Here is a 27406-nt window from a genome sequence, read left to right on the forward strand (position 1 = left end):
TTGGTCTCAGCTGGAAACAAGCCTACCTTTCCCTGGAGAGCACTGGGGAGCTCATGCCTAGCTTTAGCCACAGTCTGGCCAGAAAGATCTCTTCCACAGAAACTGTTTTTGTGAGAAATTGCCAAGGAACACAGACAAATGTTTACTTCAGTTTCCCAGGAATTACTCCTCCATTTCCACACTCTAGCCAAACCCACAAGCACTCAGGGAGCAAGCAGTGGCCTGTTCGCCCAAGCAGTCACAGCCTGAGTGAGGGTTTGCATTCTCTGCCTGGTTTCAGGATGGATTGCATGCTGTCCCCCTACCCAGATACAGGAAACACCTTACAGTTTTCTGGTGTCATCTGAGGACTCCTAGTTCTGTGTCTCTAATGGGTAAAAATTTTGCAGCACAGAGAAATTAATTCAGGGGGTAGCCAGAGGGAGGAAAACCTGGAGAAAGTTAATGTAAGGAGATTAAGGCCCAGCCTAGTCCACCCCATGAGCCAGAAACCCATCAAGACAGAGGGGCCAAACGGTGTAACTGAAAATATTTTTATTTGACATCAACAGTAAAGAATACACATTTGATTACACATCCCTTTATATATAAATGATAAGAATGCAAAAGCAAAACCATCTACAGGAAACCCAAAGGCAGTCCAGCATACAAATAGCGTCCTGGGGAAAAGCAGCATATCAGGACCCTTCCTCATGCTAACAAGCAGTCAGTCATCCCAAAGAATTCAAGCATTAGCGTTTTCTTTGAAGCTGTTTTTCTGGGTTTCAACCATTAGTTACAATCAGTATCACTTTGAGTGTTTTCACCAGCAGGGGAGAGGAAAAAACACCATCCACCATAGGACACAGTCAGAATTGGCTCTGGTGCAACGTGTTTGTAGATGTGGCCCCTGAAAATCCCAGGGAGAGAAATTTCATGGCCAGGTCAAGTCAAGAGCATTTAATGAGTTTGACTGATACAGTTTACCACAGAGACAATGAGATCTAGAAATCACAGGTCAGCACCAAAGGGCAACATGAGCTACGAATGGTGGCTTCAGTTCTTTACATGGCTTGTGGCTTTAGCAGTGGAAGAGAAACTTAGGCAGCAGCTTCTTGCACTGCTAATATCTCTCTGCTGAAAAGGGTTTTCAGGTTTCCTGACTTTCCAGTTTCCATTCTTCCCTCTTTCAAAGTGCATGTTGTAGAAACCTTTGATCACAACAGCCAGAAACAAGCGCTCATCCCACCTCCATGACATTGAATAATTTCAGCATACAGCCAAACAATGTGTTGTTGCACTAACTTTTTTCTAACCATCAAAGAATTTCAATGCAAGGAATGCTGTCATCATCTCCACCACCCACCTGATAGCAGAAACACACCACTACAGAAGAAGGTCCCAACTCTTCAACTTACAAAAGGCTCAGCACCAAACTGAGGTGCTCTATGCAAAGACATGGCATTTTCAAGTGCAGCCTTGGTAAATTTTTGGTTATTGGCAGCTAGCTGTGGAAGTGGAGCCCTCCTTCTAAGGCAGCTTTATAAGAAAAATAAAAAACAGTCCTCTCCTGTGTTTCCATTACTGCTACAGACTACACCCATGCCAGTATTTTACAGGGAGATATTTGACCTGATTTCCGTAAAACACATCTTCTTGTACTCCCTTGCATCTTTAAGACCTGAAGCCTGATCTGCCATAAGGACTATTATATTGTTTGGGGTTTTTTTAATATTCGATGATAACCACAAGGGATAAGCTCTTAACCACAAGCCTCCTTTCTTGCACTTTGCTCCTGCTCCATGCAAGGCCATCTTTGCGCAGCTCCCACCATGACTGGAGCAGCAAGCCTAGCCAGACAGAGCCTTGAACCAAAGAAGATGAAGACTTTTCCAAAGTGAGACTGAAAAGGCATCTAGTAAATTAAAGCCCCTATGCATCCTGTGAGCCACTGCTGGCCTAAGAAGAAATGCACTGTTCCCTCGTCCCTGCAGGATCCCACCCCTGCAGTGCAAGGGTTCAGCAAAACCTTCAGGTCTCAAAAAATGTAACAAAAACACCAAACAAAGGAAGAAAAAAAAAAAAAGTGCAGTGCTGAAGATGATCCCCAATACAACAAAGTGTCCCTGATTTTAACAACCTTCAGCACAGGCCAAGGAAGTGCAAATTGCTGTGGTCAGAGCTGGTGGCTCAGTACTCACCAGAAGGAATTCAGTTCTGAGTTCTGGCTAAGTGCTTTAAATCACTTAAACCAGCTCCCTGGATGTCAGCGCTTGAGGTTTTCATACATACATGGTCAAGGGAAGGAAAAACAGGATGTGTACAGGTGGTGCCCTGGTGCACTGACAGAAAATAGTACTGCAGAATGTGCATGCTCCTCAAGCCTGAAACAATCAGAAGGGCGGTTCCAGATAGAGGACACACATTGCAAACAGGCTTTAGGCAAAGAAAAATCATTTGGATGTCAGCCCTGCTGTGAATATCTCAGCACCGCAGGAGATTTAATAGACAAATACACAGAGTAAACAAAATACATGGCTTATATATAATGACGCACATGAAAAGCCTACTAGTCTAAAGATAAAGGAGGCTTTGAATCACATCCTATTACACTGCACTCTACTTTAATCTGGTATTAAATATACTGCTTATGATACACAAATTACTTTTAAGAGTTATTAAAATGTTACAACAACAGAAGTAAGAAAATATTTCAAGTTTTATGCACAACCTTGCAAGAAAAAATTTTGGTTTTAGGAAGCTTCAGAAAATGCTTAAATAGCGTGGTAACCTCCTACCACTGCTAACAAGTGTTAGCAAATGTTAAGGCCATAATTTATTTGTGCAATTAAATTAATCTTTATTTAATTGGGAAAAAACCCCAAAAGACAGATCAACACCACAAACCCCTCTCTGAACTCCTCCACCCCCACAAAAAATCCCAGGTGGTGTTGAGCTGAAGCACCAGAAGTAAGGTTATCTGAAGCCAGCAGTTTTTAGAGAGGTCATTCGTATAGCTTCCCACCCTATGCAGGGAGCTTACCCACAAATTCTGGCAAACTGTCTCATCTCTCTCAAAGCCTCCTCTGAGACTAAAAGAAATAATGACATTCATTGAGTCCAGACTTGATTGTTCAACACCTGCTCTACACATAGAGGAGATGTTTGTTTTGGTCACTCTGAGAAAAAAGTTGTATTATGCTGTCTCCATTAAAAAAAATCTAATACAAAGCATAAACTTGGACAATTTTAGCAGCATTTTACAGTCCTTCATAAAGTAAAACCAGGAATGAATTAAAAAGAATGCCTACATACACCTCATTCAAAATACCAAATATCATGGGCAGTAACTGTTGATACATCACAGTTGTAATCAGAAAAAATTGAGTCCAGGAAATAATTAAACATGGGGACTACTGTAGCAAATAGATCAGATTCAACAATTTCTGGCAAAGTAACAATTTACAACTCCTATGTACAGCTTCTGGACTTACAAAACAACGGAGATCTAGAAAGTTGTGTAAAGTCAAGTTTGAAACTTTTTTTTTTTTTTTAAAAGCTCTTTTCCAACCAATTTGGAGACACTTTGGCATGCCAAAAGAGGCCTTTTTTTGGTTCACTGCAACTCTTATAAAACCAGCACATACAATGCATCAGTGAGGCCAGATATCCTGGGCAATATAGGCAAGTCTGTTTTGTCTCTTATGTTAGCTGTTGGGGGTGCCAATATCCACTGTGATTTTTGTATACAGAGGGTACTTATCAGTTCTTAACACCTTGTACGATAGCGTATTTAAGCCATCAGAATTCATTGTCTCCCGTGTGTGAGCAATTCGATCAAACCTGCAGGAGGGGAAGGGAAAAAAGTGGGGAAGAGGGTAGAGACAACAAAAAAAGAAAGAAAAAATGTTTAAACAATCTGATCTTTGCATACCTCTCAGGCAGCATCGCAGGTGTTTCAAGAAAAACCTGAGCATCGGCGCCATAAACTCCCAGATTTGGCCAGCCTGAGCAGTGGGCCAATGCATCCCTATGGGGTCAAATCTTAGCTAGGAAGAAGCAGCCAAGCTTTTAAATCACACAGGTCGTTTTCCAGCTCTGCACTAGAGCGCCCAAAAACAAGCTGGAAACAATTGCTCAGAATCTAATTTTCTCCATTTAAGAAATAAAAAAAAGGAAGAGAGGCCTTCGTGCCATAGTGCAATGTTTGGGAAAAGGTCTATAAACACATAATAAACTGGCAAGGGGAAAGTGGCTGCTTACAGGGAAGGAGCAGAGAGCTTAGTCAAAGAGGAGATTGCTGCAGCCTTTCCACTTTGGTCCTTTGTGCCCAGCAAATAGAAAGCCAAGCAGTCAGAGCAGCAAGGGCAGAAGGCACCCTTAAACCTGCTGTGGGAAAAGGTCAGACACACCTCTCAGGGTTGGGTTCGTTCTTCCTGTCCCGGGAATGCCGGATCATTCTGCACTTCCCAATGACTGCATCTGGACGGGATATCCCCATGCCTTTAAACACCAGCCTGTAGAAAGAAAGTACATTAAACACCCGACGGATGTGGGCTTCTTTGCTGCACCTTCCACAAACAACCACTGGTTTTACCTACTGGGTTTTTTTTTTTTTTTGAGGAGGGAGTTACTAATGCACTTTCAAGCTTGCCAACAAAAGGAAGGAAAGCCAGTAGTTTTCCACACAAGACACTATCATGCAGAGTAGAGACCTCACTCTGCTAACACCAAGATACTTCACCACACCCTCACTTGCACCTCCATCTTCTTTAAACACACCCAACGCCACATTAAGCCTGGTCCAGGCTGTACACTTGAATTTGAGTGGAAGTCATCTAGTTTTTAACACATCTGGATAGGAGCCAGAGGAGCACTTATTTCTTGTGATGTGAAAGCTGCAGTGCTGGGGGAAACTAAAGTGAATGGTGGTGAAGCAGTATAAAGGAGACACAAGGTCAGAGTCACAGTGGTCCCAGCTGGGACCTATTGGGTGAGGGGCAGCCTGTCTTTTGTTGGTATGCTCTCTATAAAGCACCTGCAGAGTTTTTTTCATGGATATCAGTGATGAAAAAGTCTTTGGTTTCTTCTTTGCCTCTTCCTTTTCACGTCTGTATGGCATCTTCTGTTCCTCAAAATCCAAGCGCCCCAAAAAGAAAGGACTGCCACCTTGCTCTGAATGTCCTACTGGAATGCTGTCCCTCTCTTAGTTTTTTAACAGAAGTCCAAAACCTCAGGAAGGTACAATTTTTTTTAACACCTTTCCTGAAGCCTAGAAGAGCTCAGAAACCCCAGAGAAAAGATACAGAGTAGTTTTATTACCAAGAAACATGAAGAAGGCCTCCAAATACAAGGCCCTCATGATGATTTCTCTCACTGAATGCTGTGGATACATGAAGCTGTAAGGTAGCATGTTCCTCCTCTGCCCTGGTCTTCCCAGCCTGCCCTGTGAGTACAGCTTCATCCCCTCCTGAACTTCTGAGCCTTGTTCAGCTTCCTTCCAGTCAAGCTTATATGGCTCACAGCGTTACACAGATAGCCTGACAAATGTAACTCTCCTGGGAACAAAGGGATCTGCTACAAGGCTGCAGACCCAAGCAAATCTTGGGTTGAATTGGGCAAGGTGGGTCAAGGTCTCATCCACCTTCAACTGCATGTCCTGAATCTCCTTCTCTGAGCCAGTACTGGGAGACCCAGAAGCACACTTCTCCAGCCAGTGCACTGGTGTGGATGCTGGTGAGACTACAGGGAGAATGAACAATGGCAAAGGGACAGGGTCCATGTGTGACTTTTCCAACTACACGCTCTCCCCACCACACCCTGGGAGCTGAGAAATAGGTGAGAAACCCAGCAGGAAGGAACATGCTCTCACTGAGCCAGCAGGTTGCCCACACACCACCTTCATGTCCCCCACACCCAGGTGAGAGCAGCAGGTCTGTGTTCATCCCCACCCTGAATGCATCCCAGGGTGCCAAGGAGGAAAAATTATTTACCTGTTATAAATGTCATCATCTTCACCACCCCAGCCCCAGTAATTGTTTGGGAACCCATTGATCTTTGTGAACTGTTCTTTGCTCAGGGCAGACACACCTCCAAAATACTGATTGTAAGGCAACCTGGAAACAGAGAAAAGAGCACATTAGAGAAGGTGTTAGCCAAGGGGCAGACAGCCTGCCTGCCTGAAAAGGGCTTGCTGCGGTCCTTCACCCAGCCCACACACAGCCAGCACCCACTGCAAGGCACCTTCCTGCCACAGGAAGCAGCCATGTGTTGTGGTACTCTGGACTCAGCTGAGGGAGAGGGAACTAGTGGGCTCAGTCCCAAATATATCTCAGAAGTATTTCAGAACTAGAAGTAGCTGCAGCCTTTTACTAAGCAGTACACTGTCCTCAAAGGACAGGCTGAAATGCATATCACCTCACCGAAAGTGACATGAATGCCACAGGAGTAGCAAGAGTGCAGACAGGCATTGGATGTGCCATAGAGCCTTCTCCTCCTGCAGCTCTACTGCTCACCTCCACTCCTCAGTGCCCCAAAAGGAAGCTTGCAGCCCAAAACTGAGTTGGCAGTGTGACCTTGAATACAGAAGGCCAACCAGCTCCCACCTGAAAAGGGACAATTCACCAGGAGATTTGGGACAGATGAAATTCAGACCCAGAGCATAAGGAGAGGGTCCACATAGGGATCACCAGCACCTAGTACAGACTTATCTCTGCTTTAACAAGCAGAGAAATCCCCAGGGCTATGCATTTCTGTTTTAAGTTTCACCTCTGTGCAAGAAAGAACTGCAGCTGTTGCAGTGCCAGTGGCAGTCCTACTCCAAAGCAGGGCTTGAGTCTGGAGTGGAGACATGTAAAGACCCTGCCAACATCACCACTGCTATAGCTTTAGCATTACTGGTCACCACAAGGTCATGACTTCACTTTAGATGACCAGTCTTCACAAAAGATGAGCTTTTAAACACCTCCTTAGGGATTTGGTACAGGGAAAAAAAAAAAAACAAAAAACAAACCACCAACCAGAAAGGAAAAGCAAGACATGTTTTAGTTCAGAACAGCTTGCTAAACCCAAATGTATGCTGCAAGAAGTTTCACTCTGTGCTGCTCTCATGTACCAGGGCAGTTCTCTCAGTGGCATAAAACCAAACAGCCAAAAAATTTTTGTCTTGCTCTTAAAATAGTGTCTGATGCAATCTTTTTAAAGCTGCACATAATTCTCACTGTGTTAGGGTGTCTCACTTTTCAGACTAGTGGAAACACTAGCTGTCTTCCAGCTTTCAGACTGAAACACAAGAAGGGATATGTGGGCATCTGCAAAATGAAGGCTACTTAGCTCTTCCTCACCCTTAGTTTCACTTCCAGAAGCTGTGAATTTTAATAAACTGCTCAGCTGCATTTCTCCGCCTTTCTCCCCTGCAGCCACCCACTCCCTGCAGGGCTGTGCACGTTAAGACAGGCTTTTGGGAGAGATGCTTTCCCATGCTTTCAATGGTGGGCGGGGATGTGTAACACTGCGCCTGCCCTGCTAGGCTGGCAATGGTATTAGGAAATAGATGCCACTCCAAAAGGTGTCTCACCGAAATCCAAATTTATCCATGGATACAGAAAGGTGCCGTGGCTGGCTGTAACATTTGTAGGTGTTCCTGTCATCCATTGGAATGAGGTCTACATCACTAAACACAAAGCAATCATAGTCATATTCCTTCAAGGCCTCTGCAAATCCAATGTTCAGCAGTTTAGCACGGTTAAATTCTTCTTCTCCATCCTAATTTAAAAACAAATAAAAACAGTTAAGTGACTTAAATTTGACAGCTGACATAAGCAGTTTCTTACTTGTTGCCACATGCCAGTGTTGCTGCATTGGGCTGTCATGCCCTGATGGTGGACTGAGCTCGAGCCCAAGCACTGCCCTTGCAGCACCCATGGCACCTTTGCAGCAGAGCTCCAGTGACCCCAAATGCTGCCTGAGGGACAATGACAACTGGGACAGCTGCAAACCATGGAGGCAAGAAAAACGACTGAGGAAAGGCTAGACCCAGCTCAGCTCCCATCTCTTGGTGGGAGCCCCCCCAAGAGGGCAGGTTTGATACAATAGCAAGCAGTTCCTATGTCCCACTCTATGCCTAGGCATTTAAGGATTGAGTTTTCTTACACAGGGCAAGCAGGTGGGGCTTCCTGGAGCAGCAGGAAAAAGTAAAAACAGAGGAGCTCCTCTAGAAGAAGGGACTCTTGCTAAAGAGAGAAACATTGGCAGTGCTTTAGCTTACAGCCATGACCAGGACCATGGACCAAAACCTTGCTGTGGCCAGAATTTCAGCACCCTCCTCCTAAGCTTTGCCACAACATGGCTGTAAGACTGTGGCACAGCCACTGCTGAGCAATGTGTGATCACATGCCAGACCTGATTTGCAAAGCCCAAGATGGCACCAGGAGCCAAGGAGCAGGAGCTTTGCTGTTCATCTCTGACCCTCTGCCAAGCCCTGAGCAGTCATGAATGCAGAGGAGCAGGATGCTTCCTGGGCAGCAGGTTCGGCACATGGCTGTGACAGACAGCCTTGGTTACGGCATGGCAGGCCAGCATGAGCTGCTTCCTGAAAGGGCTACAGCTTGAGAGATGGATGCTGCCATTGTGGTGGCAGCATCCCCTTAGCTGGTGCTCTTCCACCCCTTTTCATCTGTCCTGGAGGCCTCGATGGCAAAATGCAATCAGGAAGGCTCTCACCATGATGGGAAAGACTTGAAAAGAGCTGACACTACAGCAGGGCATATTTATCCCAGGGCAAGCATAGCTAATGAAGGGACTGGCAAAAAGCAGGGCAGGAAAATCTCCACTTTCCTCCTCAAGTAATGAAGCATTTGAGGAGAACCTGTTCAGCCTTTTTCAGGCAAAAATATTCAAAAGCACATATGGATTTGAGCACGAGTACAGGCTCACAAAATGCTGAGTACTTTAGCTTTTTAGCTAAAAGTTCTTAGCCAAACCCCAAGAATACTGGTGGTTTGAGAGTAAGGATTTCCAGTCGAAGACCCCACTCTGCAGCAGCAGCTTCAAACCCAAACCCTGTACAAGGGAACAGAGCAGGTAGAAAGAAATTCACAGGGCATTGCTCAAAGAGACTGAAGGTTTTTGCCAGCCTGGAAACCAAGACTGCCAAATCCATTCCACTTTTAGTCCTCTACACTCTCTGAGCAGTATTAAGACAAAGGACTCCTCCACTGTGCAAGCTGTCCCCCCAGCCTGCACTACCCACACCCAACATGGGATGCAAATCAAGGATGGATAAAATACTGTGCCCAAGGAACAGCAGCATGAAACACCACACTCTTTGTAATGGCTTTATCTGGTTAATAAGCAATAATTTTGGTAACTGTTTAATCCAGACTGATTAACAGATCTGCTGCTGAAGAGCTAACACAGGTTCTTGAAACAGAGTCGAGTATATTCCAAATGAAGGTTTTAAAATGCAAGTGTCAAACCAGTTTTCAAAAGCATTCCTCACCTGCCTCAGGCATAAATTACTTCACAGGGAGGAGTAAGCTTTCATGGAAGAGGATCTGAGCAAATTCTCAGTATCCTCACCCAAAACAAAAGGGTTCACACAACAATAAGGTGGGCAGATGATCACTATCACGCATAAAGCAAGAGCAGTGAAAACTCAAGTACAGAAAATGAAGTAAAGTGGAAGAAAGAGGCTGGGAGAGGAACCTGCTGAGGTCATGAGATTGGAGGGTTTTCTTTCCCCAGCAAAGGCTGCTGTCCAGCACTCCTCAGGTCCCACAACCCCAGACCCAAACTTGGCTTCAGGGTTCTGAGGGGAACTCATCCTGGTACTGGTGCAAAGTGCAATGTGCTCACAACTCAAAGTAACTGCTGGGGTCAGTCTAGGAGAGCAGCCTCATTTCACACCCTTTGGCTGCTCTTTTCCTAATGAAATTCAAGGCCAATTTTGTTACCAGCAGAGACTCAGCTGTAATTAACCAGTGCCTTTGGGTAGCCTCTAATATTTTGGGTGACACATGAGGATTAACAGTGCTACAGGGAGCTGTTGTTTTTAAACCTCTCCCCAAAAAATCTCAAAGCACAAAGTTTTGCACCAAGAGTATGCAGGACCCTTCCTGCCACCTCACCTGCAGGACCCTGGCAGAGCTCACACTGGAGCCCTGTGTATGGAGAGGGACAGGACATCAGCACAAACAGTTATGTGCTGATGCACTCTCCTCCCAAATGGCCACAGCTTCACATTCTGACATCCAAAAGACTAGGAAGAAAGGAATCACAACCTATACAAGAAAACAAAGAACCCTCTCCAAGCCATTTTTTACTAACTTTACATGAGCATGTAGCTCATGCAGCAAACTTTGCAAGGCTGTTACCAACTGTGACTGCTTTGACAGCAGAAGGCTGGTTTTCTGTCCCAGAAGGTATGTGGGGCTTTAACACAATATATTGGAACAAAAAAAGACTGACAAGAGGTTTTGCTTTTTGCAGAAGCTCTGTTTCTTTACCTAAGGCAATGTGGAAGCACTGGTCTGCTTGTGGTATCTCAGATTCAAATCTCTCAAAACTTGCATGCTGCAATCTTTGACTGATCCCCAACATTTTGGAAAAACAACCAAACAAGAAACCAGAGCTGTGAAAACTTCCTTCCAGGTTAGCACAGAGTGCGGTACCCACCGGTGACCCCTGAAAAAGCAGGTAAAGCACAGCTGAAAAAACCTCCATCCCTTGCCTCTGCCTGGTACTTGTCATCCCGTGAATGCTGCTCTTTGTCACAAAGAAATAGATTTGTTTGGACTTGCTCGAACAGAGGAGCATTATCCTGAAGAGTGAGGCAGTGCACAGAGGTTTGCTACTTTGACAATGCAGTCAAGCTCTAGACATAGCCTCCATGCTTTCCTAGGCTTTCAGACAGAAAATATGTAGTCCACGCACATTTTCGCTATTTTCTTTCTCCTGACAATTTTGTCCCAATGTTCTCTTGCCCTGAAATTTAACCCACGTCTGAGTTCAGTGCTGGTGCCCAGCACCTGCTTCTGGTTCCTGAATGAACTCTCTCTGTCACTCCTAGAACAAATTGCTGCCTCAGTCCTCCAAGGTCGGACATTGACACTGCTTGCACCTGGAGGTGAATGATCAGCCTGAGCAAAACAATATGCAGGCTTTTTAATTCCCATCCCTTACCTTAGCTAAATCTAGTTTGTTCAGCCAGACCTGCCAAGGGAAGATTCCTTTTTTTTTAGTGCTAGACACAAAAAATTGAGGTTTTTGGAAACTAAAGGAGTTGTAAACTAGCAAGAAGCCACATGTTCTGACTTTGTTCTTCTTCCCACGTCTATACAGGAGGCAGCTCTGTGATTGCTCCTGCAGACAGCACAGATGAAATGTGGCTGCATCTCTCTCCTGAATCCTACGCTCTTCAGATATCATACAGGCAATGGTGAGGATGTATGTTTCTGGCCAAGGAGGAGAGCCATTGCCTCCAATGGGAGTTTGCTAGCTAAGTCAGGGACACACTGAGATAACTTGAAGCACACACGTAACATCCATGGGGAAGTCCTTCCTCCAGTGGACTTGACCAGGTAGAAACAAATTTCCAGATCCATAGAGAGATATCAGGAGGTACTTTGGTGTTTCTCTGTTACAGGGTGTTTTGAGGCCTCAGCAAAATTACACTGGACAGTGGGAGAGAGCAGACACAGTGGGAACCTGCCTCCCTTGCCACTGCAAGAGTAAGCAGGAGCTGAGTACAATTCCCTCCTTTGCCCACCTACCTGATAACCCCTGCAAAGTAACACGAGCAAGAGTGATGCCCCAACCACCTCTCTCTCTCACACACACACACAAACACACACACCTCTCTGGAAAACTACTACCAAGAGACTGCAAATAGCACTGGGGCTAGTGGAAAATCATTGAACAACTGCCCAGTTTTCAGGGAATTGGCCGAGTCTTCCATGTCCCAAACTTTAGTCTGGCTGCATGGGCATTTGCATGGGCTAAAATACAGTGAGAAGATTAATTTCTAGACCTGAGCACCCACGTGGCAACAGCCACAGGTGTGGGAGAACACACAGATAACAGTGGGAGTGAGCAAGGCTGAGGGAGGCGCTGCAAATTTGTCACTTCTGTGGCACTGACGGGCCCTGGGCAGAGCGTGCCTGGCCATTGTCCTCATCTCAGATTTACCTGAAAAATCCTCCAACACACAGGGTTTGGGTTATTCTAGGGGTGGAGTCTGGAAGGTGAAACATAATATGTTATTTTCCACTGGCTCCTGTTACATGCTGTTACATTTTACAAACATCATCTCCTTGACTTCAACCCAGTCCTACTCGAGGCATTCAGGCACGCAAGACCAGCACAGTGGAGACACAATGGACTCGTGACAGAAACACATTGCGCTGAAAGGAAGAAGTTTGACATTACCAGTGCAGCAGTAGCAGGGCTCAGCACTCCTCTTTCTTTCTATGAGATGCGGAGCACAGAAGAGCATGTAGACAGCTTGTAAGAACCAGATCACACAGTAATTCTCCTTGCTTCAGTGATTGCTTTGATATAGACAGGATTAACAAGTAAGGGTAATATTTCCCCACTAGAAGGAAAAATAAAATAAAATAAAAAAAAAAAAAAGGAGGGCAGATGCAAAGGGAAGGACAGACAAGAAAAAGAGAAAAGCAATTGTCAAGATAGCAGAGAAATAGGACTGTTTTCCTACTGTATTTCTGGAAGAATTAATACATTTTCTGCATCTCTCTCTGTTCAGTGTTCCCAGTCACCTGTGGGAGATGCATCCAGTGATTTTACTACGACCACTCCACTTCTTCTAGACACGACTTATTAGAGGCATGCAGAAGGAGAACACTTTTTTACAAATTAAGTAGTCTAATTTGCTAATCTGTATCTGCTGGGTGTGGTCAGAGCATATATACCTGCCATATATACTTGTAATATGGCATATATACTTCTGTAAGAGTTAACTGTAAAGGACACAGCCCTAGTGCTGGAGAACAGGCCACAGAAGAGGAGAAGCCAGCAACACAGGGCAATGCAAGCCAGCACGCACCATCACAGCAGCAGCAGGAACTCCAATCAGCCTTCAGACACTGCCTGCCTTTAGGGGCACCAGCACTGCTTTCCTCACCCTGAACACCACCTATGGGGAAAAACCCCTGCCAGCTGCGCTGCCAGCTCTTCACAATGGGGGCGGTTGCTCTCTCACAAGCAATGCCCCAAACCACATGCAGGCAGCTCTCACAGCTGGCGGGTGACTTCACCTGCCTGGGAAAGCAGCAGCCCCCAGCGCAGGACCACTGCTGGATGCCACACCACCCTCCTGCTTCTGAGCTGTGCTCAGTGCAGGGAGTCACCACCTGCACCCCCTGACCAGCAGGGTCTGTGGCTCAGCCAGCCCTGTGGTAACTCACGCGGGCAAATGCTGCATGTGCAAGGAAATGCAGCCCGAAGCACGGAGGGCTGCATCTAGCCCTGCGCCACTGCACCACAGTGGCACCAGCTGCTCCTTGTTTTACACAGGATGGGTTTCCTTACAGGGCTCAATTCTAGGGCACAGCATGCCAGTCCTGCTGTGCAGAATGCTGCAGAAATGCCTTGTGCCCTCAGCACTGTGACTGCCAGGTCACAGGCACAGTCAGATGCAGACACCGAACCATCTTGGCTGCTGCGCTGGGGAACTACTGCTAATTCCCCACAAATCTCTTTTGTCCTGATCTCTGGCACTCTGGAAATGAGCAAAGCAAGAGAAATTGTACTAATGGAGTATCAGTTTCTCTCTTGGGATAAGTCTCCCCCTACTTTCAAGTCTGTGATGAAATTCATTGCTTGGGTGACCATTTTAAATATTCATGGTGTTTGATGTGTCCAAACACACCAGCTGATCCAAGCAGAAGTTTAAGGAGTTAACACTTAAAGAAGCATGTTATTTTATCTCAGTTCTTGCTGAGCTGAGAAAAGAGGATAAAAATACATATCCAAGAGAGAAACTGCAGTGCAATTGTCCAGAAGGCTCTCAGAATTGCATCTGCCCTTTCACCCTGCAGCCTGTACATTTTAAGCCTTTTCAGGTGCGAACAACACTCACTTATTTAAACACCATTACATTATAAACTAAGACAGCTTGTCCTGAGTGAAATGTGCATTTTTATGCTTTTCTTTTTTTAAAAGGCAGATTGAAGGCCACCAGATATCAAGAAAAAAAAAGCCCCAAAACCAAAAATTCCAAGAACTTCCCCATGATTGCTTGTTTCTTTTCTATTCCCCTGAACACAACCACATACCTGCCCCATTACTACAGCTTTGTTTTCTCCATCCTGACTTTGTGCACTAGCTTAAACAGAAGGTGCTTGATAAAGTGAAATCCTACACATTTATGGCACATCTACTAACAAACTAGGCATTAATACCAACTTGTCACCTTAAAAATCTCTGCATGCCATTCCTGGAGAAGTTGGGAAAAAGGACATTTGGAAAGAGATCATTAATTGGGTTGTGATATTAGGAATTCTTTCCTCCTCACCAAGTGGTTTCTTTAAGCAGAAACTCATAAGAGTGAATTGTACCTGAGCAGAAGTGGGGATCTCAGGTTCTCCATCAAAAGCATTGAAGCAAAATTCTTCTTCCTTTTTTTTTCTATTTTTAAGTAACCTTACAACCTGCCTACCAGCCTATTGCTTTTCAAAGCAAAGCAACCATTCCTCTATTTTAAGGGGCACAGACACTGTTGTGACAGCTGTGTAAAAGCTTATCTCTAGCATCTTACCTGGTTGATAACATACACTCCATAATCTAGTTGCTGCCTTTGGAGAATTGGGTGCAGGTAATAGAGCCAGTACTTCAGATGCTCCTCTCGGTTCCTGAATGGTATGATTATTGCTACTTTCTGAAGTGCTATACAGTCCTTCGGAGCAAAACGACCTCCTGCTTTGACCTGTGGGTTTATTCTTGCCACTTCTTCCAGGTTTATGGGCTGGGAGAACTCTACACGTAGTGCACCAACTGGAAGAGAGTCATAACACAAAGCAAATTAACACACACAATCTACTTCCCTCAGCATACATCCTTTACACACATTAGGGTTTTGGTTGGGTTTGGTTTTAAGGAAACAGAGCTTTTGGTCCAAACACAACCCCATCAGTGCTTGGAGGTAATGAAGCTTGAACCATCCATACCCAAAGCAACCTCACACCATCAAGTCAGAGCAAACCCATAAGCAATGTGTCCTCTTGGTATCAGAACCCAAAGGAGTCACTGACACTGAGACCTGCAAATCCTACAGTCTGTGTGGCCAACCAAGACATGTGTTCCCACTGGCACATGCACCACAAAGCCAGCCTGAAGAATTGCCTTATGGGCTCTCACATACCTCAGGCAGCCCAAGAGCCAAAAACTTCAAAAATAGTTCTGTTCTCCTACCAACAAAATTACCTATGGCTAGTCACATGCAAAGTGAATAAAATCCCCTTCCTGATTTTTTTATTAGAGATATTTTCCATAGACATGCTACTTATTTATTAGAAGTTCTGTACTAGAAATGCTAAAAAACCCCATATCCAGATTTGCATTCTGGTTGGCAATTCCTGCAGATGGTTTCAAAAGCAGCAGGTTTTGAAACCACCGAAACAGTGTGTCAAAACCAGGTTAAAAGTGAGAAGTCCAGGTGGCACCAGAGAAACCCTTTCAGAATGGCCAGGGTGGCCCTTCTGTTTGCTTCCAGCTGCTCCAGCACCAGTGGAGGGACTCACCACAAAAGCCCAAGGTAGGACCTCTCCTGCTGCTACATCCTGTGTCCAGCACCAGCCAGTCAACAAACTACACTTGGCACAAACTCTGCAGCTGGGGGTTGCTGAGGGCCCCCTGCATAAGGCATAAAGCATCAACCATAAATTGCAGTCTGAGTATCACCCCTTAAGGATTTGGCTGCTGTACCCTCCACTTCTCCTCCATTTGAGTGTCCTACCTTGTGAATGCTACCACCTTACATTTGTTGCAGAGACCCCCAGGTCCCCAAGACAGGGTACACAGCCCTTGGGAAGCCCCTTGAGAATGAGTACAAGTGACTTACGGAGCTCAAAAAGGCAGCAGCCATCACAACCAACCTTGTCCATTCCACAACTTGTGACTAGGAAAAAAAGCAGGAATAATTCTCCAGACTCATGGCTCATTACCTGGTTATTTAGGAGAAGCAACTTCTGTGCTGCTTCACTAACCTGTGCTCACTCACACTGGAGAGAACGAAGAAGAGACTGGCCAAGCTGGCAGAGATGCTCCGTGTACCTCCAGAGGCAGCAGGGAAGCTTTGCTGCATAGCAGCTACAAAGTCGTAGGATGCAAAGGGACCTCCTGATGTCTGCATTTTGCACTGGTTAAATGGGCAAGTTTCCCTCTAATGTGAGGAGAAGGCAGTGATTTCTCAGACTCCAGGGACACTGGGTTCAGTCTGCTCACACTCCCAGCACTCCAGCAATTCCCAGCACTGCTGACACCTGTGCCCAGTTCTGCACCCTCTCTGCCTCATGGTACAAGCTGAGCCCTGTGGATGCTGCCCTGCAGCTGCAGAGCCAGCTGCTGAAGCCTCTCTGCTCTGAAGTCTAAATGTGGCTTGGCAGGGAGAGCTCAGAAGGTGCTCTGCAGCAGGAGGAAGAGGCAAAAATCAGAGGAACTGGGGCAGGAAGGAACACAGAGTGGAATGACCGGGAATGGGGCTCAGTGGTGACAGGATCAGGGGCCAGGCACAGCCATCCTCATGCCTGTGGGACATGGCCAGAGGTGGCAGGAAGGGAAGGCAGTACACTTCATGCTTCTGCTGGATTTGGGGCCTGCTTCCACACCACGGTGGCAAGCATTTTTCCAAAACAACCTCTGGCCCCAACCCACTTCCCCCAGCCATCCCTGTGGCCATCAGTGTCACATCCATTAGGAGACTAGCACTCAGAGCTAGGATGATGCTACACTTTTCTGATTTTAAAACAGCAGAGGCGTTGCACTAGGCATGGTTCACCTAACCAGTCACAGCTAGCAAACAGGATTATGTTGGGCATCTATGCCCAGGGACTTTATTTTCCCAATCCTTCTTGCACCTGGTTGCCAGCAGCAGGACCTGTTGGGATGCTGCAGGAAGCATAGGGGCAGAAGCAACACATCCCTTTACAGGACCCTGCCAGCCTAGTCCATTGCCAGGCACTGGGTGTGGCTGCTGTCCCATTAAACAAGCCTGCTCCTTTTGGGACAAACTGGGATCTGTGTTCCCAGTTACTGGACTCTTCTCCCAGCTGCTGCTCTCAAGAAGCAACTGCAGCCCCCATCAGACTGAAGAATGCTTTCTGGTTTAACAAACAAAGGTTCTTTTAATATCTCGAACCCACTCAGAGTAAGGCAGGAGGAAATGAAAGTCTGCCATTTAGGTGAACTTACAGAGGAAATCTCCCACTGGTGACTTGTGAGTTCCAGCTGGGCAAGGACAGCCACAAGCATTTTGAACTGCAAACAGCATTTTGCTGGCTGGCATCCAGCAGCCCCCCCAAAGCCAAACATAGACCACTCATCCTGCCAGCACTCACTCTTGCTTGCTTTACAGAGACTGGAAGATTGTCAAGGAAAACATGGGAGCAGAAAGCACATTCATTGTAAAAAAACAGCTGCAGAAGGCAGTGATTTAACAGTTTCATTGTCTTGAAGGTCATTGGTGAGAAACAATCTTTACTGCTCCAGCCTCCTGCTTAATGCATCAGTTTTAGGGCAGCACACCTTCTCACAAATATTGCCCTAAGGGATGCAGCCAAAGTGTAGGTCAGTGAGAAGTCCCCAGGCACCAGTGACATCCATGTGTGGAAAGGCGAGTGCTTCTGAGACAGGGTGGACACAAATCATTCAGTTAATACATTCACCAAATACAAAACTAGAAAAAAGCTGAATAGGCTGTTTTGAAATACAAAATGACTAAAACAAATTTACTTCATAAAGCCATGTGGCTGACACAATGCAGCAGCAGTGTATGACCCACTGCAAATTGACACTTTCAGTTCACTTCCCAAGCAGGACAGGCTAAAGCTAAATCCACAAGCACACAGGCCTTCCAACTGGTTAACAGAGTCATAGTTCCAGCTATAACTTTAAATAATTTCACTGAAATTTGACTGTCTGGATAGCAAGCAGCCCTAGGGCTGCTGTTTCCCAAGGATGCTGACTCAGGATGTAATCTGGAATGCCAAGAAAACATGCAAAGTCTGCTGCAAGCACTGTCCCACCTGTCAAAACTGTGTCCCTATCTATGTTTACTAGGTAAACTTTCCAGCTCGATTCACTCCATCTGAATCTTTTCTGACTCTGTTCAAGCTGACTGTCTGACATAGGAATCACTGTATAAGGAGTCCCTTCTGAAAACAGACAGGCATGACAGTGCTGTGTGGACTTGCAACTCTGATCACCCATGCAGCACAGCATCCATAGGCAGATGCCTGTTGGGTTCAGCATCACAAAGCTCCAACAGAGCAGCTTCATGAACTCCCACTGTGTATTTTTAGCAAAAGAAAACCTCGAAAACATAAATAAGCAACTGCAGGAAGCTTGCAAAAAAAAAAAAAAAAACAAAAAAACCCACCCCAAAACAACAACAACAAAAAAAAAAAAAAAACAAAAAACACAAAAGCACATCATCACATCAAAACATCAAAACATTTCAGAGTTTGTAAAAGGAGGCTTTAGCTGGCAATAGCAGGGTAAGAGAAAGATACACCAAAAAAAGCGAACCCATTCCTGCCCCTCACTTCTGACCCCCAGGGAAGGTGTACAGGAAAAGCCAGGGGCCATGACAAACTGGACACAAAGCAAAAAGTGAGGCTTGCAAAAAGCAGAGGCAGCTCCGTGCTGGAGCCCCAGGAGCCTGTCTCACAGTGCCAGTGATTTTCCCATCCCCACTTCCCAATGGCCATGTCTGCCACAAAACCTAAACCTCCTGCCATTTGAGGCTGCCAGAACACAGCCTTCCTGCTGCTCATCCTGCTGAGCCAAAATGAGAGAACCCTTACATAAGCAGCCCAGAATCCACTCAGCCTGACGTTATAATAAATCTAGAGACTGCTCTAGCCTCCCTAGACCAAAGGGAGTGATATAGGGAGGCTCCACAGAACACCTTCCTAATACTAGAAGGCAGCAATGCCTGGCAGGGCCAGAAGTGTACCAATGCGTCCCTACAGGGGCTATAAATGGGATGACACCACACCCCATCCAAGAAGGTAGGAACAGGTGATATAAAACAGGGCTGCTGCCACAAAGGGCAGCCCTGGAGGGCTCAGGCAGGACAGACTGGGGGAAACTTATGCTTTAGGAAGGCAGTGTAACCCTGGGAGAAGGAAATAGGAAGGACAGAAACTAGTCTCTTGGACAGGCTTGAAGAGTAATCCAGCCATCCGAATCACCCTCCTGAGAGCTTCACTGGGAAAAAAAGCAAAACCCACCTGCATGCTTTAAGCCAGGCACAAATCTCAGACATTTAGTTTAGTGAAAATGAAAGCAAAAGCTGATAGCAGGAGTTGGAAAAAGGCTGTCACCAAATAGAGCTAAAAAGAACATTTCCATCACCCTTGCTGAGAGCTGGGTGCTGCTATCCATCCGCTGAGCCATGTGCACACACGCACTGCCACACTCAGACAAACCTCATGTGAAAGAAAAGCTGGAAAAGAGAAGCAGAGCTTGCAAGAGAGAAAAAAAACCCAACAACCCTCTCTTTGCAGGGGGCCAACAGAAAAGGGAAGGAAGGGCCCATCAGCCACACCAAGCCTGCCTTGGCTGGGAAAAACAGTATCAGCTCCAGCCCAGACAATGTGAGAGCAAGTTCTCCCACCCTAGGCTGTGAAGCAGGGCTGGACCCCAGCCCCACATGGCAGCTCCAGGGCAGGCAGGCAGATGCATCCAACAGTTCGGCAAAGCAGTAATTTCCTCTTAAGGTAATTAAAATAATTTCCCATCAGCTAAACTTCAGAGCTGTGCCAGCAGCTTTTCAGATGGCACCAGACAGATTCAAGTCATGGCTCATGCCCATGGTGGGGGGACGGGGCAGCCCCCATGTCCCTTGCCCATCTGGGTCTCCCAAGCAGCCGTGTACAGGCATGCAACTCACTGGTCAAAATGGCCAACTGGCTGGCAGCCACTGCCTCTTGCTAACTGCAGCCGTTGCTCCCCTAGGAGAGTTAAAAGAAAAAACTCCTTGAGTCTTTCTAGAAATACCCTTGTCACAAAAAAATATGCCTTCCCAAAGGCTGGGATACATTTAATTTGGCTGATCTACACTTGTGAAGCTGCATACTCTGCAGATGTTAGCTACACCAAGGCAAGGAAAGCCTGTGACATGGGCTCATCTCTTGTCCTGGGCAGGCTTGCATATGGTCTGGCATCTGCAACTGTGGACCCTAAAGGAAAACAGGCTGAAAAAAATGAGGATGCATCACATGTGCTGGCAACATTGGGTCTGTCTGATTAACTCAACAACTACAGCCAGAGAAAAAAGTATACTAACCCAATCCCCAGCACTGACACTAGCACATGGCATCTTTAGAACAAAAAAAAAAAAAAAAAAAAAAAGACAATCTCATTGATTGAAGGTACTTCTGGGAGAGAAGAAAAGTCCTCCTTAGTGGCTCAAATCCAATGCACAGTCACTGAGGCAGCTTTGAACTGCCCTCCTTTGAGTCAGGCAATCTGCATGTTATTAGCTGTTCCTACTCGCCACAAAATTAAATTCCAGGTTCTCTTACCAGCAAACAAATAAACAAACATGGATCAGAAAAAGGCTGAGCAGACATCAGCCACAAACCTCCCACTATGCAGCAGGATGGGATGTATGGACAGGAGCCCTCCCAGGTGGAGTGGCATCTCAGGCATGTCTCTGCCAGGGGCAGAGCCAAATCCCAAATCATCAGGCAATCCACGCAGCTCCTCTCCTAGTGCTCCATCCCATCCTGCCTGTGGCATGTGCACCTGGATTCCAACGCTGCCCGGGGGCTGAGGTGCACTCCTCAGATAGGTGGGGGAGCACCAAGTGCCAGGTGGTGTGGAGGTGTGTCTGTCTGGCTGAAACTCTGCCAGGGCTTGTGCACCCTAAAAGCATGGGTTGCTGCTGGCATCAGGAAGTGCAGGAGGCCAGGACAGCAGGAGGACATTGCATGCCTGGAGAGATGGCTGCTGCTTCATGCGCTGCCCTGGAGCAAAAAGATTTGGGCGGATCCATCCCATAAAGGCCTTTACAGGCCTTCCAGATTCTGCAAGACACGTTTGCAGGTAACTTGTCTCTGCCCTCAAAGCAAACCCAGTGACACCCCAGGGGGTGGTGACAAAAACAACTCTTTCAGACAAATATGTGCAGTGACTTGGGGACTGCCCCAAGCTCCCTGCACTTCAGCAGCTGCTGGAGAGGCTGTTTGCCATGCCCCCAGCCATGGCTACTCCTCAGTGAAATTAGTACCTGCACTGCAAATGCAATCCACACCTGGCTCACCAGGCACCTGTCCTTGCAGGCAGGGGCTGAACAAAAGAAAACACTGATCCAGTGGGGACAGGCTGAGCAGCAAGACAGTCTCCAACCCAGAGAAATAGAAGCAAGCTGGACATTGACACTGTTTATCCACATGCCCAACACCCCAAATCTTTGGCCCCCTCTCTGCAGTATTGCTGTGGACTGGCTGGGGTTGTCCCCAAAACCAAATTCCCCTTCTGCCCTGCAGAGAAGGGTGTGCAAGAGGGAGTGGAGCAGTGGCTGGCTGGAGAGCCGTGTCCTCCGGTGAGGAAAGGAGGTGAGCTGTGGAGCCCAGCACCTCTTGCTTGTATGTGAGGCCATCAGACCTAGAGCACCTCCCTACTGAGGACTGTGCACCTCCAGCACCCTGCCCTTTGCAGTGAGGATGGCCATCAAGACAGGGACAATGCTCCCTATCTGCTGAATGAAGTCAGACTAAGATGCTCCACACCAGAGGAGGAAAGTGGAAAAGCTTAACTGAATTCTGCATCCAAGTGCAGTTTTGAAAGCTGCACATTATCTCTTTCCAAACACAAATTTGGCCCAATTTCCAAAGAAACTAGCTATTGCTTCAGATCAATGCTGGAAGAGAAACAAGCATGTTATAAAACACTGCATGCATGAGACAGAAAACTTTCTTTTTCTCCCATTGCGCTTTGTCCCTGTAACAGCTGCTCTCCAGCACAGCACAGTACCTTTCCAAGTTACTGTGTGAGCCTAATTAACACTCCTTGACCTCCACTTTGCCCGGATAAGAGGAATGCTAGTGGTACTTTCCTCACAGAAGCTGCTCCCTGCCTGCCAAGGAAGCCTGTCCTTCAGAGGTATGATGTGCTCCCAGCCACACAGATAGATAGGTGTGGAGTTGTCGGTGGTGTTGCCAGAATCACACATCTGCTCCCTGCCAAACATCTTAAGCATATTCTTTGGAGAAGTTTAGCAGTTTCTCAAACCCTCTTCTGAAGCCAAGAAAGCTTAAATTTGAGTAAACTGATTCACGTTTTATCTCCCACTCCCCCTACCCTCTCCATACTCTTCCCTGAACTTCTGTTTTACTTTTTCAAAAGAAGGCAGTGGAGAGACACTGCACAACCCCAGCTTGTGCCTGTGAGCAAAGCAATGCCTCCAGCACCCAGGCAGGCAGGAAGAAGCAGAGACTGATTAAAAAAAGGCAGGTCCCGATAAGAGAGGAAAGGGAGATGCTACATGTAAGGCAAATGCTTTCTCCACTGCCTGGTATTGCAAGTGACCCCCAGATTCAGAGGCCTGCAATTCCTGGGGTAGAAACTACCCACAGCAAGATGAGAGCCTATGACTGCAGGCGGCCAATATGACAGGATGACCACATCCCAGGCATGCCAAACCTCCCAAATCCCTTCTGCACTGTCAACACTAGAATTCTTCCTAAAAAACTGTGGGTTTAGCATCTCTTAGGTTTTCACCCTCTTACCCCAATTTTGTCCTGCTAGGATTCTGCCAGCAGTAAAACTCCTTCTAACTTGCCCACAAAATGTCCACATTAACCTACACTTTTGTTCTGTGAATATCCATATATTACTAGTGTACATAGTTATCAGTTTCCTAATTTTGTATATGGGCATGAAAAGCTATTAAAACAGACATGTGACTGCAATATTTAGGACACTTGGGTGAACTTTCCCAGAAGATACTCACAGCAAAAAGGGCAAGAGTGCATCTTTTATGTTTGCTCTCCCAGTCACACCTGGTGTCTAAACAGGGGTAGAACTGGCTAAGGAGACAGTTGTACTCTAAAATACCTCCAAAAATACATGCTCTCACCTGGGCAGGACTTGAAAATTGCATCCCTGAAATACAGCTAAGCCTGTCTATGAAATTCTGCTTTGCAAATTTCTAATGCTTTAAAATGAGCTCTTTTGGAAAGGGATCTTTCAGCTGAAGAATTTGACCCTTTGTGCATACCCTCCTTAAACCAGCAGGCATGTAATACCAAAATACAAAAACCACATAATTATGGTAGAAGAAACACATTTGATTGGTTTGAAAGTGCTTAGGCCAATACACATACTACTTCTAGAGAGCAATTTTTATTAAAAAAAAAAATCCAATACCACAATACTGTTCAGCATCTCCTAAAGAATGTAACAATTTGGAAAATGGACACCTGCAGGAAATACCTGGATTTACTTGCTTTTGGACTTCTCAGAGAAACCAGAATTTCTTTGAATTCTTGAGATTTTACTGCAGCAAGCAGGCTGTGCTTCCTGACACCCCATTTAAGATATTCACTAGCATGCAGTTTTAAACTGGAGCATAAATCCAAAATGCTTATATTGTCTTGTATTAAATAATTGCATAGCTTTTAAGTACTTTCAGCTCAAAGCTGAATTATAGTATTACCCCAGTCCTGATTTATTCTTTTAAGTTATAAATAATAGCAAGTGAACCATAAAAGCACATTTTAAAACTGGCAGCTTATTTTAAGAGATTAAACCTCATTCAGCCAATGCATTTGTTGCTGAGCCAGACAGCAGGGATTGTAAACTACTCTCAACAGACTGCTAGGAAGAAAACTGTGGGCCTCTGAAATTAGTACCTGGCTATTTTACCATTCAAAAAGCCTGAGCAGTTCAGTCACACATATCCTGTGTGAGTCATCACATGCTTCCCAACAACGATGGGGGAGGGGTAGGCAGGAAATTAAAAAACCCAGAATCATGTGTTACAATAAACGTAGGCTTATTGAGGAAACGGAGTACTTGGAGCTACCTGTTCTCATCAGAGCACTTCCCATGCCTTTGGGAATACAGGACTCACAGGATAATTCCCACTTCTTATGCTCATATTGATAAGTGAGTTTTGAGTTCAAAAAGGAGTATTTCTGAGTTCTGGGTGAGGAAATTACATGTCAGAAGTGTCGGAATCTGAGGTATTGATGATCCTGAGATTATAAAAAGCCTCTGTCTTTCTGCCCCGTTGCCAAAGAATAAGTCATAATTTGTCTGTGCTGGTTTTCAAGGTTGTTTATTCTTGCTTATCTCTAACATATTCTGCTGCCCTGCCACAGGTCTGTCCTGCAGGGCAGAGTGTGCGGCTCTGCCCTCAGTGGGATGTTACAAACATTATATACCAGAAACTACCTGTGCTGTATTTACAATAATGTGCCAATATCTGTCACCTACGTTGAACAGTGTGTCCCCAGCCTAAACCAATAGAAAAATGCCAACACTACAGTGAAACATGGAGGGCATGAAGAAGGATAAAAAGGACAAAACACACCCAATTTCCTCCATCTTGTCCCCTTTGAACCTCTAATCTAGAAACCTAAAATTTTACTCTTGCACCCATGCCACACTTAATTATTACTCATATCAAACACTCAGAGCTTGTAATTCATCCTGTAAGATTGAAAACTCTTCCATGGACAGAGATCAGAGACAGTGTCTCTTGGGGCTCTGCACAGGGGGGTTCCTGGCCCCCTGCCAGGGTCCCAGGCCTTTCAGGGCATCCAGAGGGAAGCTCTAGATTCCCACAGGAAGTGCCCACAAAGTGCACATCCCCTATTCCTCAGTGGCCTTAGGGACATATGAGATGCTGATCAGGGCAGACTCACCTCTGACCAACATGCGAGGCATGACACAATTGTTTAACAAATGCTGTTTCCTACCAAAATCTGAAAAGAACAGAGAAAAAAAAACAAAACAAAAAAAAAAAAAAAAAAAAAAAAAAAAAAAAAAAAACCACACAAAAACCCAGAACAAACAGTTTCTCACCTACATGCTGGCTATAAATCTTGATGCTGTGACAGTGCCAGGCTGCATGTGACTGCGCCACCCCACAAGTACTGAAGGTAACAGAGCCTACCCTATTGTAAAGAGCTACTTCTTCCTTGGTCTGTAACTCTCTTGACCATCTGTAACCACTGCCAGTACCCTCATAAGGCTTTTGGAAGGTTCAGTGAACAGCACTGAAGATGTTACAAAGATGATTTAAAACATCTTAAATAATCCTTCAGCAATTAATTCCAATAACACTTTGAATCCTGGAGTCACTAAGAGCATTTCTCTAAACTCCAGGCATTTCCAAACCATATGACTCACTCCTGACAGGATCAGACTAAGTGGAGACCATTCAAAGCAAAGACATAAAGGGTTCCCACATCCACTCTCTGAGGACAAGCTCGCACAGCCACTTTCAACATAAGTAATGTAGGGGAAAAAAGCGAAAGAAACTAATCAAAAACAACACAAAACACAGGACAGTTTCTTTTAGTGACCTCAAAACCACCTTCCTAAAATAACAAAACAGTAATTTCTAATTCAGATGCATTGATCCATAAAGAGCTGACCAGCAAGCACCATGAGAAAAGATGAATTTTTTTTGTCGGTTCCGTAAACGGAAAACCACAGGTAGCTTCTCTTAAGTCTCTTCCCCAGTTGTGATCTGTGGTAACAGAGGTACCTATGCTGAAATAGCACACTTGAAGGATGAAGGAGATTATCCCCAGGCTCAAGGGCCTAAGGTGTGGCCAGGCTACAGTCAGCTGGGATGCCAGCAGGTCACGGTATCAACCCTACCTACACTCTGTTCAAGGAGCAGCAGTTACAAGCAACAAGTTGGGTGGGAGAGCCTTTTAAAGGTACGAAAAGAATCTGAAATTCCTCTTGTCCCTAACTCTTTGGATTTGTCCCAAATCCAGCAGATCAAAACAGCCCCAGGTCATCACATAGTAAAAATGAGACCACCAGCAAGCTGCAAACCCGCCGAGATCCTGCTAGCATTCCTTGTGCCAGCCTTGCACACAGCTCCAGTGCAGATAAAACACACGCCAGGCTGCCACGTATCACGGTACTGCATAACAGGACCAGTCCAGTTGAAAGCGCCGCTGGGATACATAACAACTGTACTCATGACCCTGCCTCACAGCTCATTTTAAACCCGTGCGGCTCATTCAGCAGGTCCGCGAACAGAGAAAGGCTACGAAAAGTCTGCACATCGCAAAAAGCCCTCCTGAGCTTGGCATTGCGCAAGAGCAGCATTTTGTGTAGCGTTCCGAGAGGAAATTACCCAACCTCGACGACAGCCAGAGAGAAACCGAGCCCGGCGGGGTGGGAGCGCTTCCCGAGAGCAGAGGGGCTCCGCTCGCCGCTGCCGTGCCTGCGGCAGCATCCGCGCCGCGGTCCTTGCGCACCGGCTCCCCGGGGATTCTCCCACAATGCCCCTCCGCCGGCGGCACACGCGAGGGCAGCCGCGCCGCTGTCACAGCGCCCGCTCCGCGGAGAGGCACCCACGGGCGCACCGGGACCCGGCGGCGCCCACCCGTGCCTCCTCCCCGGGGCGGCGGGGCCCCTGCCCGTCCCCTCGAAACCCTGCCGGGACGGCACTTACCGAGCAGCGGGGAGGGCTCGGGGCAGGGGCCCGGCGGCGGCTCGGCGGGCGGGGACCGGGCCCGGGCGGCGAGCGGCGACGGGCGGGAGAGCGGCAGCGAGAGGTTGGCGGGCGGCGGGCGGCGCGGCGGCGGCTCGGGGCTGCCCGGCGGCCCCAGAGCGCTGCCCGCCAGGTAGTAGAGCAGCGTGGCCGAGAGGTGGAGGGCACAGAAGGCGACGAGGAGGCGGCAGGCCCGCTGCAGCGAGGTGCCGGGCAGCGACGCCTCCTTCATGCCGCTGCGCTGGCGGGGAGCGCCGCCCGCCCCGCGCCGCGCCGCCGACGGGGGACGGGGACGGGGCGGGGGCGGCGGCGGCTCCGCCCGCCGGGGGCGGCCCCGAGCCCCGCGCCCCGCCCGCCTCCGCCGGGAGGGCCGGCGAGACCCCCAGCGCTACCCGGCTTCGGCATCCCTCTCCCGTCCCCAGCCTCCCGCCCTGGCTTCCCGCCCGTGTCCCCCGAGCCCGCGCCGCTCCGGCCGGCGCTTGTGAGCGCATCCCGCCT

The 27406-nt window shown here is 47.0% G+C and overlaps 1 protein-coding gene across 1 annotated transcript; it reads right to left on the reverse strand.

Moving 5' to 3' along the window:
- Positions 1-517: 517 nt before the first annotated feature.
- Positions 518-27164, reverse strand: B4GALT1 (beta-1,4-galactosyltransferase 1). The gene is made up of 6 exons (XM_021537120.3): positions 26870-27164; positions 14756-14991; positions 7556-7743; positions 5973-6095; positions 4392-4496; positions 518-3822 (listed from the first exon to the last, which is right to left on the reverse strand). The coding sequence occupies exons 1-6, from the start codon at positions 27138-27140 to the stop codon at positions 3687-3689; spliced, it is 1059 nt and encodes a 352-aa protein (XP_021392795.1). The 5' UTR covers positions 27141-27164; the 3' UTR covers positions 518-3686.
- Positions 27165-27406: the final 242 nt, after the last annotated feature.

Source organism: Lonchura striata, chromosome Z (assembly GCF_050655825.1).
Source record: "Lonchura striata isolate lonStrDom1 chromosome Z, ASM5065582v1, whole genome shotgun sequence".
In the NCBI taxonomy this organism is placed as follows: Eukaryota; Metazoa; Chordata; class Aves; order Passeriformes; family Estrildidae; genus Lonchura; species Lonchura striata.

Excerpts from the sequence above, each read along its gene's own strand:
- B4GALT1 (XM_021537120.3), bottom strand. The coding sequence starts at position 27,140 with ATGAAGGAGGCGTCGCTGCCCGGCACCTCGCTGCAGCGGGCCTGCCGC. Across the intron at positions 4,497-5,972 it reads GATGATGACATTTATAACAG|GCTGGTGTTTAAAGGCATGG; the intron begins GTAAATAATTTT and ends TTCTTTCTACAG. Across the intron at positions 3,823-4,391 it reads AACGAACCCAACCCTGAGAG|GTTTGATCGAATTGCTCACA; the intron begins GTGTGTCTGACC and ends CCCCTCCTGCAG.